Source organism: Somniosus microcephalus, chromosome 1 (assembly GCF_052327205.1).
Source record: "Somniosus microcephalus isolate GS21.2 chromosome 1, FLI_Smic_1.0, whole genome shotgun sequence".
Lineage (NCBI taxonomy): Eukaryota > Metazoa > Chordata > Chondrichthyes > Squaliformes > Somniosidae > Somniosus > Somniosus microcephalus.
Window position 1 is genome coordinate 462,427,868 of NC_140987.1, and position 17,497 is coordinate 462,445,364.

The following is a 17,497-nucleotide window of genomic DNA, read 5'->3' on the forward strand; positions in this document are numbered from 1 at the left end:
GAGCGACTCCCGTGCGATAGTTTGAGGAGCGACTCCTGTGCGATAGTTTGAGGAGCGACTCCCGTGCGATAGTTTGAGGGGCGACTCCCGTACGATAGTTTGAGGAGCGACTCCCGTGCGATAGTTTGAGGAGCGACTCCCGAGCGATAGTTTGAGGAGAGACTCCCGTGCGATAGTTTGAGGAGCGACTCCCGTACGATAGTTTGAGGAGCGACTCCCGTGCGATAGTTTGAGGGGCGACTCCTGTGCGATAGTTTGAGGAGAGACTCCCGTGCGATAGTTTGAGGAGCGACTCCTGAGCGATAGTTTGAGGAGAGACTCCCGTGCGATAGTTTGAGGAGCGACTCCTGTGCGATAGTTTGAGGAGAGACTCCCGTGCGATAGTTTGAGGAGCGACTCCTGTGCGATAGTTTGAGGAGCGACTCCCGTGCGATAGTTTGAGGAGCGACTCCCGTGCGATAGTTTGAGGAGCGACTCCCGTGCGATAGTTTGAGGAGCGACTCCTGTGCGATAGTTTGAGGGGCGACTCCCGTGCGATAGTTTGAGGAGCGACTCCCGTGCGATAGTTTGAGGAGCGACTCCTGTGCGATAGTTTGAGGAGCGACTCCCGTGCGATAGTTTGAGGGGCGACTCCCGTACGATAGTTTGAGGAGCGACTCCCGTGCGATAGTTTGAGGAGCGACTCCTGAGCGATAGTTTGAGGAGAGACTCCCGTGCGATAGTTTGAGGAGCGACTCCCGTACGATAGTTTGAGGAGCGACTCCCGTGCGATAGTTTGAGGGGCGACTCCTGTGCGATAGTTTGAGGAGAGACTCCCGTGCGATAGTTTGAGGAGCGACTCCTGAGCGATAGTTTGAGGAGAGACTCCCGTGCGATAGTTTGAGGAGCGACTCCTGTGCGATAGTTTGAAGAGCGACTCCCGTGCGATAGTTTGAAGAGCGACTCCTGTGCGATAGTTTGAGGAGCGACTCCTGTACGATAGTTTGAGGAGCGACTCCCGTGCGATAGTTTGAGGGGCGACTCCTGTGCGATAGTTTGAGGAGCGACTCCTGTGCGATAGTTTGAAGAGCGACTCCTGTGCGATAGTTTGAGGAGCGACTCCCGTGCGATAGTTTGAGGGGCGACTCCTGTGCGATAGTTTGAGGAGCGACTCCCGTGCGATAGTTTGAGGGGCGACTCCTGTGCGATAGTTTGAGGAGCGACTCCCGTGCGATAGTTTGAGGGGCGACTCCCGTACGATAGTTTGAGGAGCGACTCCCGTGCGATAGTTTGAGGAGCGACTCCCGTGCGATAGTTTGAGGAGCGACTCCCGTGCGATAGTTTGAGGAGAGACTCCCGTGCGATAGTTTGAGGAGCGACTCCCGTGCGATAGTTTGAGGAGCGACTCCCGTGCGATAGTTTGAGGAGCGACTCCCGTGCGATAGTTTGAGGAGCGACTCCTGTACGATAGTTTGAGGAGCGACTCCTGCACGATAGTTTGAGGAGCGACTCCTGCACGATAGTTTGAGGAGCGACTCCTGCGCGATAGTTTGAGGAGCGACTCCTGCGCGATAGTTTGAGGAGCGACTCCCGCGCGATAGTTTGAGGAGCGACTCCCGCGCGATAGTTTGAAGAGCGACTCCCGTGCGATAGTTTGAAGAGCGACTCCCGTACGATAGTTTGAGGAGCGACTCCCGTGCGATAGTTTGAGGAGCGACTCCCGTGCGATAGTTTGAGGAGCGACTCCTGTACGATAGTTTGAGGAGCGACCTGAACCAGAGGGGGACCAATATCCTTGCAGGGAGGTTTGCTAGCACTGCTGGGGGGTGTTTAAACTAACTTGGCAGGGGGATGGGATACAGAGTGGAACGGGATACAGAGTGGAACTATAGTAGGGGGTGATTTACAGCCAAATACGGAGGAAAAAACAAGTCAGCTGGGAAGGCAGAGCAAATATGTGAAGGCAAAAGGGAATATGGCAAGGCTGGAAGGCATTTATTTTAATGCAAGGAGTCTTGCAAATAAGGTGGATGAACTGAAGTTGTTGTTGAACACATGGGAGTATGATATTGTTGCTATCACGGAGACATGGTTGAGGGTCAGGACTGGCAGCTCAATATTCCGTGGTATAGAATCTTCAGGCGAGACAGAGGGGGGTGTAAAAGGGGAGGGGGTGTTGCAATATTAATTAAGGAATCAATTACTGCTGTAAGGAGGGATGATATATTAGCGGGTTCCTCTAATGAGGCCATATGGGTAAAACTTAAAAACAAAAAGGGGGCAAGCACTTTGCTGGGAGTGTACTATAGGCCCCCAAACAGTCAGGGGGAGATAGAGTAACAGATATGTAGGCAAATCTCAGAGAAGTGCAAAAATAATAGGGTAATAATAGTGGGGGATTTCAACTTCCCCAATATTAATTGGGATAGTCAGAGTGTGAAAGGCTTAGAGGGTGCAGAATTCTTAAAGTGCATCCAGGAGAGCTTTTTGAGCCAACATGTAGAAAGTCCTACAAGAGAGGGGGCGGTACTGGACCTAATTCTGGGGAATGTAGCCGGGCAAGTGGTGGAAGTGTCAGTAGGAGAGCATTTTGGCGACAGTGACCATAATTCGGTGAGATTTAAGGTGGTCATGGAAAAAGACAAAGACGGCCCGGAAATAAGGGTTCTAAATTGGGGGAAGGCCGATTTTAAGGCAGGATCTGGCCAAAGTGGACTGGGAGCAGCTACTTATAGGAAAATCCACATCAAAGCAGTGGGAGACTTTCAGAAGGGCAATAGAGAGAGTACAACGCCAACATGTTCCTGTAAAGGTCAAGGGTGGGACCAACAAGCAAAGGGAACCTTGGATGACAAGGGATATACAAAAATGCATTAGGAAAAAAAGGGGGGCTTTTGGCAGTTACAAAAGACTAAAGACGGAGGAAGCCCAAGAGGAGTATAAAAAGTGCAGGGGCATACTTAAAAAAGAAATTAGGAGGGCGAGGAGGGGCCATGAAATAACACTGGCGAGCAAAATAAAGGAAAATCCTAAGATGTTTTATAAGTATATTAAGGGCAAGAGGATAACCAGGGAAAGGGTAGGGCCCATTAGGGACCAAAGTGGCAATCTGTGTGTAGAGCCAGAGGATGTAGGCGGGGTTTTAAATGAATTTTTTGCATCTGTGTTCACTATGGAGAAAGTCGATGCAGACATAGAAATCGGGCAAGGGGACTGTGACATACTTGAACATATTAGCATCGACTGGGAGGAGGTACTGGCGGTTTTAGCAGGCCAAAAAGTGGATAAATCCCCAGGCCCGGACGAGATGTATCCCAGGCTGTTGTGTGAGGCAAAGGAGGAGATTGCAGGGGCTCTGACACAAATTTTCAGAACCTCTCTGGCCACAGGGGATGTACCAGAGGACTGGAGAACAGCTAACGTAGTACCATTATTCAAGAAGGGTAGCAGGGATAAACCAGGGAATTACAGGCCAGTGAGCCTAACATCTGTGGTAGGGAAATTATTGGAAAAAATTCTGAGGGACAAAATTAGTCTCCACTTGGAGAGGCAAGGATTAATCGGGGATAGTCAGCATGGCTTTGTCAAGGGTAAATCATGTCTGACCAATCTGATTGAATTTTTCGAGGGGGTGACTAGGTGTGTGGATGAGGGAAATGCTGTGGATGTGGTTTACATGGATTTCAGTAAAGCTTTTGACAAAGTCCCGCATAGGAGACTGGTCAAGAAGGTAAGAGCCCATGGGATCCAGGGTGCCTTGACGCGTTGGATCCTAAACTGGCTGAGTGGCAGAAGGCAGAGGGTGATGGTCGAAGGTTGCTTTTGTGACTGGAAGCCTGTGTCCAGTGGGGTACCTCAGGGATCGGTGCTGGGACCCTTGCTGTTTGTGATCTACATAAATGATTTGGATGAGAATGTAAAAGGTATGATCAGTAAGTTCGCAGATGACACGAAAATTGGTGGGGTGGTAAATTGCAAGGAGGAAAGCCTCAGGCTACAGGACGATATAAACGGGTTGGTCAGATGGGCGGAAAAGTGGCAAATGGAATTTAACCCTGAAAAGTGTGAGGTGATGCATTTTGGACGGACAAATAAGGCAAGGGAATACACAATGAGTGGTAGGACCCTAGGAAGTACAGAGGGTCAGAGGGACCTTGGTGTACATGTACATAGATCCCTGAAGGCAGCGGAACAGGTAGATAAGGCGGTTAAAAAGGCATATGGGATACTTGCCTTCATTAGCCGAGGCATAGAATGTAAGAGCAGGGAGGTTATGATGGAGCTGTACAAAACGCTGGTGAGGCCACACCTGGAGTACTGTGTGCAGTTCTGGTCGCCTCACTATAGGAAGGATGTGATTGCTTTGGAGAGGGTGCAGAGAAGATTCACCAGGATGTTACCTGGGATGGAGCGCCTCAGCTATGAAGAAAGACTAAACAGGCTGGGGTTGTTTTCCTTGGAGCAAAGAAGGCTGAGGGGGGACCTGATTGAGGTGTACAAAATGATGAGGGGCATAGATCGGGTAAAGAGGAACTTTTCCCCTTAGTAGGGGGGTCAATAACAAAGGGGCATAGATTCAAGGTAAGGGGCAGGAGGTTTAGAGGGGATTTGAGGAGGAACTTTTTCACCCAGAGGGTGGTTGGAATCTGGAACTCACTGCCTGAAAGGGTGGTAGAGGCAGGAACCCTCATAACATTCAAGAAGCATTTGGATGAGCACTTGAAATGCCATTGCATACAAGGCTATGGACCAAATGCTGGAAAATGGGATTAGACTGGACAGGGATTGATGGTCGGCGCAGACACGATGGGCCGAAGGGCCTCTTTCTGTGCTGTATAACTCTATGACTCTATGACTCCTGTGCGATAGTTTGAGCGACTCCCGTGCGATAGTTTGAGGAGCGACTCCCGTGCGATAGTTTGAGGAGCGACTCCCGTGCGATAGTTTGAGGAGCGACTCCCGTGCGATAGTTTGAGGAGAGACTCCTGTGCGATAGTTTGAGGAGCGACTCCTGTGCGATAGTTTGAGGAGCGACTCCCGTGCGATAGTTTGAGGAGCGACTCCCGCGCGATAGTTTGAGGAGCGACTCCCGTGCGATAGTTTGAGGAGCGACTCCTGTGCGATAGTTTGAGGAGCGACTCCCGTGCACCCACCTGTAAAGCCACATGCTTCAGCCAATAGGAAGGTGCTCCAGGACATCAGGAAGAAAAGCGCAGTCTCCAGTAGCTGGAAATCCCTCAGTTTGGTGAATTTTGTAACGTGCACACGTTGTTAAGGTTTAATAGACAATTGGTGAGACACGCTCCGAGAGACCCTGCATTCTACAAAATGCACATTATAGTCACCGGGCATTTTTTGAAAATGACCATTTTATAGAGAACGTAACATTTTAAATTCTGCAAACATTAAATTGCATTTTAACTTTATTCTTTCAAAGCCTGGCACAGTCGTGACCAGTGCCTTCTGGGACAAGACACAGATTGAGGAAGACAATACAAAGAACCGACAATAAATACCGAGATCCCTCCAGGATTCTGATCAAATCTGATGTTTCAAAACACAACAAATTAGAGAGTCAGGATAGAAACTGAAAAGAAATAAAGACTTGCATTTCTATAGCGCCTTTCACAATGTCCCAAAGCAGTTACAGCCAATGAAGTACTTTCTGAAGTGTAGTCACTGTTGTAATGTAGGAAACATGGCAGACAATTTTGCACAGCAAGCTCCCACACACAGTAATGTGATGATGACCAAATAATCAGTTTCTTTAAGTGATGTTGCCTGAGCGATAAATATTGGCCCAGAACACCAGGGAGAACTCCCCTGCTCTTTTTTGAAATAGTGCAATGGGATTTTTTACATCCACCTGATGGGGCCTCAGTTTAACATTTCATCGAAAAGACAGCACCCCTAACAGTGCAGCACTCCCTCAGTACTGCCTCTCCGACAGTGCAGCGCTCTCTCAGTACTGCCCCTCCGACAGTGCAGCACTCCCTCAGTACTGCCCCTCCGACAGTGCGGCGCTCCCTCAGTACTGCCCCTCCGACAGTGCGGCGCTCCCTCAGTACTGCCCCTCCGACAGTGCAGCGCTCCCTCAGTACTGCCTCTCCGACAGTGCGGCGCTCCCTCAGTCCTGCCCCTCCGACAGTGCAGCGCTCCCTCAGTACTGTCCCTCCGACAGTGCGGCGCTCCCTCAGTACTGCCCCTCCGACAGTGCGGCGCTCCCTCAGTACTGCCCCTCCGACAGTGCGGCGCTCCCTCAGTACTGCCCCTCCGACAGTGCAGCGCTCCCTCAGTACTGCCCCTCCGACAGTGCGGCGCTCCCTCAGTACTGCCCCTCCGACAGTGCAGCGCTCCCTCAGTACTGTCCCTCCGACAGTGCAGCGCTCCCTCAGTACTGACCCTCCAACAGTGCGGCGCTCCCTCAGTACTGCCCCTCCGACAGTGCGGCGCTCCCTCAGTACTGCCCCTCCGACAGTGCGGCGCTCCCTCAGTACTGCCCCTCCGACAGTGCGGCGCTCCCTCAGTACTGCCCCTCCGACAGTGCAGCGCTCCCTCAGTACTGACCCTCCAACAGTGCAGCACTCCCTCAGTACTGACCCTCCAACAGTGCAGCACTCCCTCAGTACTGTACTGGAGTGTCGGCATAGATTTCCTACCTTACAACAGTGACTTCATTTCAAAAAGTACTTAATTGGCTGTAAAGCGCATTGGATGTCCCGAGCCGTGAAATACAAGTTCTTTCTTTTATCTGCTCAAGTCCTTGAATGAGGCTGTAACTAACCAGGTGAGAGTGCTACTGACCGAGGGTTTGGCTCCCCTCCCCTCCCCTCCCCCGGTGCTCCAGGAATATACCTGGGTTGAGGATGGCTGACACACATGTATTTTCGGCGGACCGGACACTGGGCTGGGAACCAGTCTGGACCCGAGTGAAACCCAAACCCGGATTAGCACCGATTGTCCACATAGAGTGAAAGGGACCTTCTCACTGAAATGCTGGGCGGAATACAGAGACCGCGGGTAAAGGATATCAGAGCAGTGACCACGCCTGTCACTGATCCCAGCGCAAAGGATCCGCTGAATATTCCGAGAAATATCCCGAACGACTTGAACATGGCAGCCACGTCGAACTTGTGCGCGTTGACTCCCTCGGGCTGGTATGCCACAATCGACCTAATGAGACAGGAACTCCAGTTACACGACGGACAGTGAACTGCAACATGAAGCAACTGACAGTGCACGACTCCAACACTATTCCATCGAAGAAACACCCCTCTACTCTGTGTTGTAGCCCCTCTGACAGTGCGGCGCTCCCTCAGTACTGCCCCTCTGACAGTGTGGCACTCCCTCAGTACTGCCCCTCCGACAGAGCGGCGCTCCCTCAGTACTGCCCCTCCGACAGTGCGGCGCTCCCTCAGTACTGCCCCTCCGACAGTGCAGCGCTCCCTCAGTACCGCCCCTGACAGTGCAGCGCTCCCTCAGTACCAGCCCTCCGACAGTGCAGCGCTCCCTCAGTCCTGCCCCTCCGACAGTGCGGTGCTCCCTCAATACTGCCCCTCCAAGAGTGTGGCACTCCCTCAGTACTGACCCTCCGACAGGATTTTCAGTAAAAAGATTTCTATCTGAAGTTCACGTTGCAGACTAGGCTTGTATTCACTCGAGTTTAGAAGAATGAGAGGGGATCTCATTGAAACACATAAAATTCTGACAGGGCGAGACAGACTGGATGCAGGGAGGATGTTTTCCCTGGCTGGGAGGTCCAGAACGAGGGGTCACAATCTCAGGATATGGGGTAGGACATTTAGGACTGAGATGAGGAGAAATTTCTTCACTCAGATGGTGGTGAACCTGTGGAATTCTCTACTACAGAAGGCTGTGGAGGCCAAGTCACTGAATATATTTAAGAAGGAGATAGATAGATTTCTAGACACAAAAGGCATCAAGGGGTATGGGACAGCGTGGGAATATGGTATTGAGATAGAGGATCAGCCATGATCATATTTAATGGCAGAGCAGGCTCGAATGGCCTACTCCTGTTCCTATTTTTCTATGATTGGGGAGGCTCACACCCTGATCGAGCATCTCTCGGCCAATCTGATTCTGTGACTTATGGAGTTAGAGACAAGGAAATGTGTCTCAGCAACTCAGACAGCCCCCACCTGGGGGGAGGGAGGGGGAACGAGGTGGTACGGTGGTCACTGGGGGGGGGGGGGGGGGGGGGGGCTGGGGTCTCGGGGGAAGGGGGCTGGGGTCTCGGGGGAGGGGGGCTGGGGTCTCGGGGGAGGGGGGTCTCGGGTCCACGTGCTGCCACACGGGGTCAGGACCAGCGAGCATCCACATGAGGAGACAGCGATTTAAAATCGTACTCTCTGAGCAGGTGAGCAGAGTCAAGGGAAGGAATTGAAAGACTCTGTAACCAGGTGTTTCTGCACCTTCTACTGGCTGGTTACAGACTGACACGAGGATCCGACACCTGCTGTCTCACTGACGAGAAGTCGATGCACGACCAAGGGAAACACTGGGAGAGTGACTCGAAAAAACACTGGCGGAGTTTGGAGCGATCTCTATCCAGGATATTATCATAATTAGACCTGGTATTGGAATAACACCGCGCGCCCGGGGGGGGGGGGGGGGGGGGGGGGGGGGGAGGGGAGACTGCGCGCCCGGGGGGCATGGTATGATAGTTGAACAGTTGTTTGTGATGAACTCCTCTGGTCAAGCACTGGTTTGTATATTTCTTAAACACTGGTGACCAATTCAGAAACAATTCACCACGAGGAGAAAGTGTAACAGGAGGGAAGGAACAATTCCAAACTCAGGCCACACCAGGACATCAGCCATTTGCAAATTACATCATCCATACTTGATGTGTTCAGGGATTCTCAAATTAAAGTAACTCAGGTGGGTCAGGCACTGGGAAAGATGGTCGTAGTGATAAATATGAAGCTTTCGCCCCGGTTTGGTCCATGGCTTTGATGACTGAGATTTGCAGAAAGCCGATGACAGGTACTTGAAGATTATCCCATGGACAACAGTTCTTATTCAATAAAGAGCTCACACACCGCGGAACCTTGCAAGCACTCATGGGATAATTCATTATTCCATACCGCTCTACATTGGCTAACCACCCCTTCACTGCAGCACCGTGTGCTGTGCAGGTTTAAATTTGCAGCTTGTGTTCGGAATGTTTTTGCCCTTTTATTGGTTTTTACGCCGAGTTCAGATCCTGGGAGACCAGTGCTGACTGAGCAAGGCTCGATATTCACTGTCCTGAATCGAAGCCTCGTATCTCGGGCAGAATCCTGCACCTAACTTTCATGGGCACATGATCCTGTCACTAGGGTGAAGGAGATGGACACACAGGAGCACCAATCGATCTCCGGAATTCGAACTAGACGTGAACCGGAGTGCGGCTATATCACAACTCAATCATTGGAGCGGAGTTTGTAATCTGGATTAGCAGTTGGTTTCTCTGTAGAGAACCTTCACGTGGACAGGTAGACACAGGTGCAGTGCTCGATACTTCTCCACTCCAGGTCACACCACAGGTGTGTCACCCAGTAACACTGAGCTCCCCTAACTTGGGCCAAAATCGGTCCAGATTCTCTTTAGCTTGAGCTGATCTCCCAGGTATGGAATAATACACTGCACAGCACTTCAGAAGGAATATGCATGCACTTAAGATTCAGATACCAAAACCAGAGTAGCAATTGCAATTTAGAAATTTCCTTCATTGCAGATTCAATCTACATGAATGTACAGGCTACGAATGTCTCCATCTATGCAAATATTACATATTCATATATTTAAACATTACGTATTCATGTCTGCAAATATTATGTATTCACGTATGCAAATATTGTGAATTCACATATGCAAATATTGTGTAGTCACATATGCAAATATTGTGGTCACGTATGCAAATATTGTGTATTCACGTATGCAAATATTGTGTATTCACGTATGCAAATATTGTGTATTCACGTATGCAAATATTGTGTAGTCACGTATGCAAATATTGTGTAGTCACATATGCAAATATTGCGGTCACGTATGCAAATATTGTGTATTCACGTATGCAAATGTGTATTCACGTATGCAAATATTGTGTATTCACGTATGCAAATATTGTGTAATCACGTATGCAAATATTGTGTAGTCACGTATGCAAATATTGTGTAGTCACGTATGCAAATATTGTGTAGTCACGTATGCAAATATTGTGTAGTCACGTATGCAAATATTGTGTAGTCACGTATGCAAATATTGTGTAGTCACGTATGCAAATATTGTGTAGTCACGTATGCAAATATTGTGTAGTCACGTATGCAAATATTGTGGTCACGTATGCAAATATTGTGTAGTCACGTATGCAAATATTGTGTAGTCACATATGCAAATATTGCGGTCACGTATGCAAATATTGTGTATTCACGTATGCAAATGTGTATTCACGTATGCAAATATTGTGTATTCACGTATGCAAATATTGTGTAATCACGTATGCAAATATTGTGTAGTCACGTATGCAAATATTGTGTAGTCACGTATGCAAATATTGTGTAGTCACGTATGCAAATATTGTGTAGTCACGTATGCAAATATTGTGTAGTCACGTATGCAAATATTGTGTAGTCACGTATGCAAATATTGTGTAGTCACGTATGCAAATATTGTGTAGTCACGTATGCAAATATTGTGGTCACGTATGCAAATATTGTGTATTCGTGTATGCAAATATTGTGTATTCATGTATTCAAATATTATGTATTCATGTATGCAAATAATCTGTATTCATATATGCAAATATTGTGTATTCACATATGCAAATGCTACCAACAGTTCACACAGTTTACTATACATCCAGTGTGTTTTTTCCATGCAGGTTATTATAAGCGAGTGTGCTCGAACCCTGTAGCGTTAGACCACAGACGTGTCCCAGCGGATTCACGTGCACTTTGTTTTCCAAAACAATTAAGAATTCTGTAAATAGATGATCTGAGCGTGATTAGTGTGTTTAAATACATTAAGAATTAAAGTAATTAGGTGAAAGATAGGTTTTACTAATACTGAGGTTTATTTTAAACCCGTTACTAATTTCACCAGCTTGAGGCAGTGGACAACTAACAATGTCCAGTGCTGTTGCCATCTGGAGTACAAGCTCCTGGCCTTTCACACACGCATTAACCACACCAGGAGTACAGGCAATGTCACACTGATACCCCCAGCTCGAACAGCAGCCACTCCAGGACTATTCCTGCTCAAAACCACAGGCTGCACATAAGAACATAAGAGCCCCTCGAGCCCGCTCCGCCACACGGCCCCTCGAGCCCGCTCCGCCCCACGGCCCCTCGAGCCCGCTCCGCCCCACGGCCCCTCGAGCCCGCTCCGCCCCACGGCCCCTCGAGCCCGCTCCGCCCCACGGCCCCTCGAGCCCGCTCCGCCACACGGCCCCTCGAGCCCGCTCCGCCACACGGCCCCTCGAGCCCGCTCCGCCACACGGCCCCTCGAGCCCGCTCCGCCACACGGCCCCTCGAGCCCGCTCCGCCACACGGCCCCTCGAGCCCGCTCCGCCACACGGCCCCTCGAGCCCGCTCCGCCACACGGCCCCTCGAGCCCGCTCCGCCACACGGCCCCTCGAGCCCGCTCCGCCACACGGCCCCTCGAGCCTGCTCCGCCACATGGCCCCTCGAGCCTGCTCCGCCATTCAATCAGATCATGGCTGATCTTCTACCTCAACTCCACTTTCCTGCCCTATCCCCATATCCCTTGATTTGTTTAATATCCAAAAATCTATCGATCTCTGTCTTGAATATACTCAACGACTGAGCCTCCACAGGTGATTCCAAGATTCACAACCCTCCGAGTGAAGAAATTTCTCATCTCAGTCCTAAATGGCCAACTCCTTATCCTAGTTCGAGACTCTCCAGCCAGGGGAAACAGCCTCTCAGCGTCTACCCTGTCAATCCCCTTCAGAATCTTGTATGTTTCAATGAGATCACCTCTCATTCTTCTAAACTCCAGAGAGTATCGGCCCATTCTACACAATCTCTCATCATAGGACAGCCCTCTCATCCCAGGAATCAATCTAGTGAACCTTCGTTGCACCGCCTCCAAGGCAAGTATATCCTTCCTTAGATAAGGAGACCAGAACTGTGCCCAGTACTCCAGGTGTGGTCTCACCAAGGCCCTGTACAATTGTAGCAAGACTTCCTCACTCTTATACTCCAACCCCTTGCAATAAAGGCCAACATGCCATTTGCCTTCCTTATTGCTTGCTGTACCTGCATGTTAACTTTCTGTGATTCGTGTACAAGGACACCCAAATCTCTCTGAATACCAACATTTACTAGTCTCTCACCTTTTAAATAATATTCTGTTTTTCTATTCTTCCTACCAAAGTGGATAACCTCACATTTTCCCTACATTATACTCCACCTGCCACCTTATTGCCCACTCACTGAACCTGTTGATATCCCTTTGCAGGCTCTTTATCATAGAACCATAGAATGTTTAAAGCACAGAAGGCAGCCATTCGGCCCATCGAGCCCATGCCGGCTCTCTGCAAGAGCACTTCAGCTAGTCCCACTCTCCCGCCCTTTCCCCGTAGCCCTGCAAATTTATTTCCTTCAGGTATTTATCCAATTCCTCTTTGAAAGCCGTGATTGAATCTGCCTCCACCGCCCTTTCTGGCAGTGAATTCCAGATTCTAACCACTCGCTGCGTAAAGAAGTTTTTCCTCATGTCGCCTTTGGTTCTTCTGCCAATCACCTTAAATCTGTGTCCTCTGGTTCTCGATCCTTCCACCAATGGGAACAGTTTCTCTCTATCTACTCTGTCCAGACCCCTCATGATTTTGAGCACCTCTATCAAATCTCCTCTCAAACTTCTCTGCTCCAAGGAGAACAACCCCAGCTTCTCCAGTCTATCCACGTAACTGAAGTCTCTGATCCCTGGAACCATTCTTGTAAATCTCCTCTGCACCCTCTCTAAGGCCTTCACATCCTTCCCAAAGTGCGGTGCCCAGAATTGGACACAGTACTCCAGTTGGGGCCGAACCAGTGTTTTATAAAGGTTCATCATAATTTCCACACTTTTGTACTCTATACCTCTATTTATGAAGCCCAGGATCCCGTAAGCCTTTTTAACTGCTTTCTCAACCTGCCCTGCCACCTTCAACAATTTGTGCACATATACCCCCAGGTCTCTCTGTTCGTGCACCCCCTTTAGGATTGTACCCTTTAGTTTACATTGTCTCTCCTCATTCTTTCTACCAAAACGTATCTTCACATATTTCTGTGTTAAATTTCATCTGCCACGTGTCCGCCCATTACACCAGCCTATGTCTTCCTGAAGTCTATCACTCTCCTCCTCACTGTTCACGATACTTCCAAGTTTTGTGTCATCTGCAAATTTTGAAATTGTGCCCTGTACACCCACATCCAAGTCATTAATAAATATCAAGAAAAGCAGTGGTCCTAGAACTGATCCCTGGGGAACACCACTGTATACCTTCCTCCAGTCCGACAAACAACCGTTCACCACTACTCTCTGTTTCCTGTCACTTAGCCAATTCCGTATCCATGCTGCCACTGTCCCTTTTATTCCATGGGCTTCAACTTTGCCGACAAGCCTATTATGTGGCATTTCGTTGAACGCCTTTTGGAAATCCATGTACACCACGTCAACCGCATTACCCTCATCAGCCCTCTCTGTTATCTCATCAAAGAACTCGATCAAGTTGGTTAAACACGATTTGCCTTTAACAAATCCGTGCTGCCTTTCCTTAATTAATCCACACTTGTCCAAGTGACTGTTAACTTTGTCCCCGATTATCGTTTCTAAAAGCTTCCCCACTACCGAGGTTAAACTGACTGGCCTGTAGTTGCTGGGTTTATCTTTACACCCTTTGTTGAACAATGGTGTAACATTTGCAATTCTCCAGTCCTCTGGCACCACCCCTGTATCTAAGGAGGATTGGAATATTACGGCCAGTACCTCCGCGATTTCCTCCCTCAATTCCCTCAGCATCCTAGGATGCATCCCATCCGCTCCTGGTGTTTTATCTACTTTAAGTAGAGCCAGCCTTTCTAATACCTCCTCTTTATCAATTTTTATCCTACCAAGTATCTCCACTACCTCCTTCTTCACTATGTCTATGGCAGCATCTTCTTCCTTGGTGAAGACAGATGCAAAGTACTCATTTAGTACCTCAGCCATGCCCTCTGCCCCCATGAATAGGTCTCCTTTTTGGTCCCTAATCGGCCCCACCCCTCCGCTTACTACCCTTTTACTATTTATATGACTATTGAAGACTTTTGGATTACCTTTTATGTTGGCTGCCATTCTATTCTCATACCCTCTCTTTGCCCCTCTTATTTTCTTTTTCACTTCTCCTCTGACCTTTCTGTATTTAGCCTGATTCTCAGATGTATCCTCCACCTGACATCTGTCATTCGCGCTCTTTTTCTGCTTCATCTTACTCTCTCTCTCTTTCGTCATCCAGGGAGCTCTGACTTTAGTTGCCCTGCCTTTCCCCCCCTAGTGGGAATGTTCCTCAACTGTACCTGAACTATTTCCTCTTTAAAGGCAGCCCATTGTTCCATTACAGTTTTGCCTGCCAGTCTTTGATGCCACTTTACGATAGCAAAATACTGCAGATGTTGGAAATCCGAAATAACAACAGAAAATGCTGGAAAAACTCAGCAGGTCAGGCAACATCCGGGGAGAGGAATTTGAGTTGACGTTTCGGGTCGAACCCTTCTTCAAAACTGGAAAGAAAAGAAAATAGATCGAAGGCAGGGCTGCGATCGGACAAAAGAGTAAAAGAAACAAAAGAAATAAAAGAGCTGGACGAGATGGTAATAGGCTGAGATTAGGTGTAAAGTGTACTGGCAGGGCAGGAGATAGCTGCCAGGTGTGAGAGAGAAACAAAAGGAAAGGGGTGGGGGTGGGAAAGGAGTGGAAAAATTACAAGCCGAGGTTATGATCTGAAATTGTTGAACTCGAGATTGAGTCCGGAAGGCTGCAGAGTGCCTAATCGGAAGACGAGGTGCCAGATCCGTTCTCATCACACTGAAATTGGCCTTCCCCCAGTTAAACATTTTTACTCCAGATTGCTCCCTGTATTTCCATAGCTAATCTAAACCTTATGATACTATGATCACTGTTCCCTAAATGTTCACCTACTGACACTTGCTCCACTTGACCCACCTCATTCCCCAGAACCAGATCCAGCAATGCCTCCTTCCTCATTGGGCCGGAAACATACTGATCAAGAAAGTTCTCCTGAACACACTTCAGAAATTCTTCCCCCTCTCTGCCCTTTACACTATTACAATTCAAGTCTATATTAGGATAGTTGAAGTCCCCCATTATCACTGCTCTATAGTTCTTGCACCTCTCTGTAATTTCCCTGCAAATTCACTCTTCCATATCTTTCCCACTAGTTGATGGTCTATAGAATACACCTAGTAGTGTAATGGCATCTCTATTGTTTCTTCACTCTAACCATATAGATTCTGTCCTTGACCCCTCCAGGACATCCTCCCTCTCCAGCACTGTAACATTCTCCTTGACCAATACTGTCACACCACCTCCTATCTTTCCTGAACACTTTATAACCAGGAATATTTAATACCCACTCCTGCCCTTTTTTGGCCAGGTCTCAGTTATTGCCACAACATCATATTCCCATGTGGCTATTTGTGCCTGCAGCTCACTTACCTTGTTTACTAAGCTTCGTGCGTTCACGTACATACACCGTAAACCCATCTTAGACCATCCTGTGTTCTCTTAGTCTGACCCCACCTAATACCTTACTATTTCTTACTTTAGTGCTCTCTATCTCTCCCAATCCTTTGTGCCTTTTATTTCCCCTTTCTAATGTTACATCCTGGTGTCCATCCCCCTACCAACTTAGTTTAAACCCTCCCCAACAGCACGAGCAAACCCCTCCCATGAGGATATTGGTTCCGGCCCTGTTGAGGTGCAACCCGTCTGGCCTGTACAGGTCCCACCTCCCCCAGAACCGGTCCCAATGCCCCAGGAATCTAAATTATAGAATAGAATCATAGAAAGTTACAGCACGGAAGGAGGCCATTTCGGCCCATCGTGTCCGCGCCGGCCAACAAAGAGCTATCCAGCCTAATCCCACTTCCCAGCTCTTGGTCCGTAGCCCTGCAGGTTACAGCATCCCAAGTGCACATCCAAGTACTTTTTAAATGTGGTTAGGGTTCCTGCCTCTACCACCCTTTCAGGCAGTGAGTTCCAGACCCCCACAACCCTCTGGGTGAAGAAATTTCCCCTCAAATCCCCTCTAAACCTTCCACCAGTTACTTTAAATCTGTGCCCCCTGGTTTTTGACCCCTCTGCTAAGGGAAATCGGTCCTTTCTATCCACTTTATCTAGGCCCCTCATAATTTTATACACCTCAATAAGGTCTCGCCTCAGCCTCCTCTGTTCCAAGGAAAATACTCAGCCTATCCAGTCTTTCCCTAAAGCCCTCCCTCCTGCACCATCTCTCCAGCCACGCATTCATCTGCTCTATCCTCCTATTTCTATACTCACTAGCACGTGGCACCGGGAGTAATCCGGAGATTACTACCTTTGAGGTCCTGCTTTTTAATCTCTTTCCTAGCTCCCTGAAATCTGCCTGCGGGACCTCTTTCTGCCTGTCGTTGGTACCGATATGGACAACGACTACTGGCTGTTCCCCCTCAGAATGTTCTGCAGCCGCTCGGTGACATCCTTGACCCTGGCACCAGGGAGGCAACATACCATCCTGGAGTCACATCTGCGGCCGCAGAAACGCCTGTCTGCTTCTCTAACTATCGAATCCCCAGCCACTATTGCTCTTCCACTCTTTTTCCTCCCCCCATGTACAGCTGAGCCACCCGTGGTGCCGCAGTCTTGGCTCTGGCTGCTCTCCCCAGAGGAACCATCGCCCTCACCAGTACTCAGAACCGAATACTGGTTGGAGAGTGAGATGTACTCAGGGGACTCCTGCACTACCTGCCTGGTCCTCCTTGTCTGTCTGGTGGTCACCCATTCCCTCTCTGCCTGCACACTCTTGTACTGCGGGGTGACCACCTCCTGAAACGTGCTATCCACGTAGCTCTCAGCCTCGCGGATGAACCGCAGTGACACCAGCTGCTGCTCAAGCTCCAAAACCCAGAGCTTGAGCTCCTCCAGCTAACGACACTTCCTGCAGACGTGGCTGTCCAGGACACGGGAAGCATTCTGGAGTCCCCACATGGCACAGGATGTGCATTCCATGGGACTGAGCTGCCCTGCCATGCCTTTGCTTAATAGACTATTAACTAGAAATACTTACCAGCTACTCACCAATCAGCTCCTTCCCTGGTTGTGACGTCACTTTAGCGGTTTTGCAGTTATTGCTTTTGTTGTTGTTGTTCCACAGCTTACTGTCTCACCTAGCTTTGTATCATCATCAAACTTGGATACATTACACTCGGTCCCTTCATCTAGGTCATTAATATAGATTGTAAATGGCTGA

General features: G+C 49.0%; 1 protein-coding gene across 1 annotated transcript in view; it reads right to left on the reverse strand.

The window, feature by feature from the left end:
* Positions 1–17,497, reverse strand: part of slc9a6a (solute carrier family 9 member A6a) — a 93,417-nt gene that overhangs the window by 26,390 nt on the left and 49,530 nt on the right. Inside the window, exons 7-8 of the mRNA XM_086002369.1 lie at positions 7,011–7,152; positions 5,133–5,238 (exon numbers count right to left, since the gene is read on the reverse strand). Of these exons, the coding sequence (XP_085858495.1) occupies positions 5,133–5,238; positions 7,011–7,152 (248 nt within the window). The remainder of the gene's footprint in view (positions 1–5,132; positions 5,239–7,010; positions 7,153–17,497) is intronic.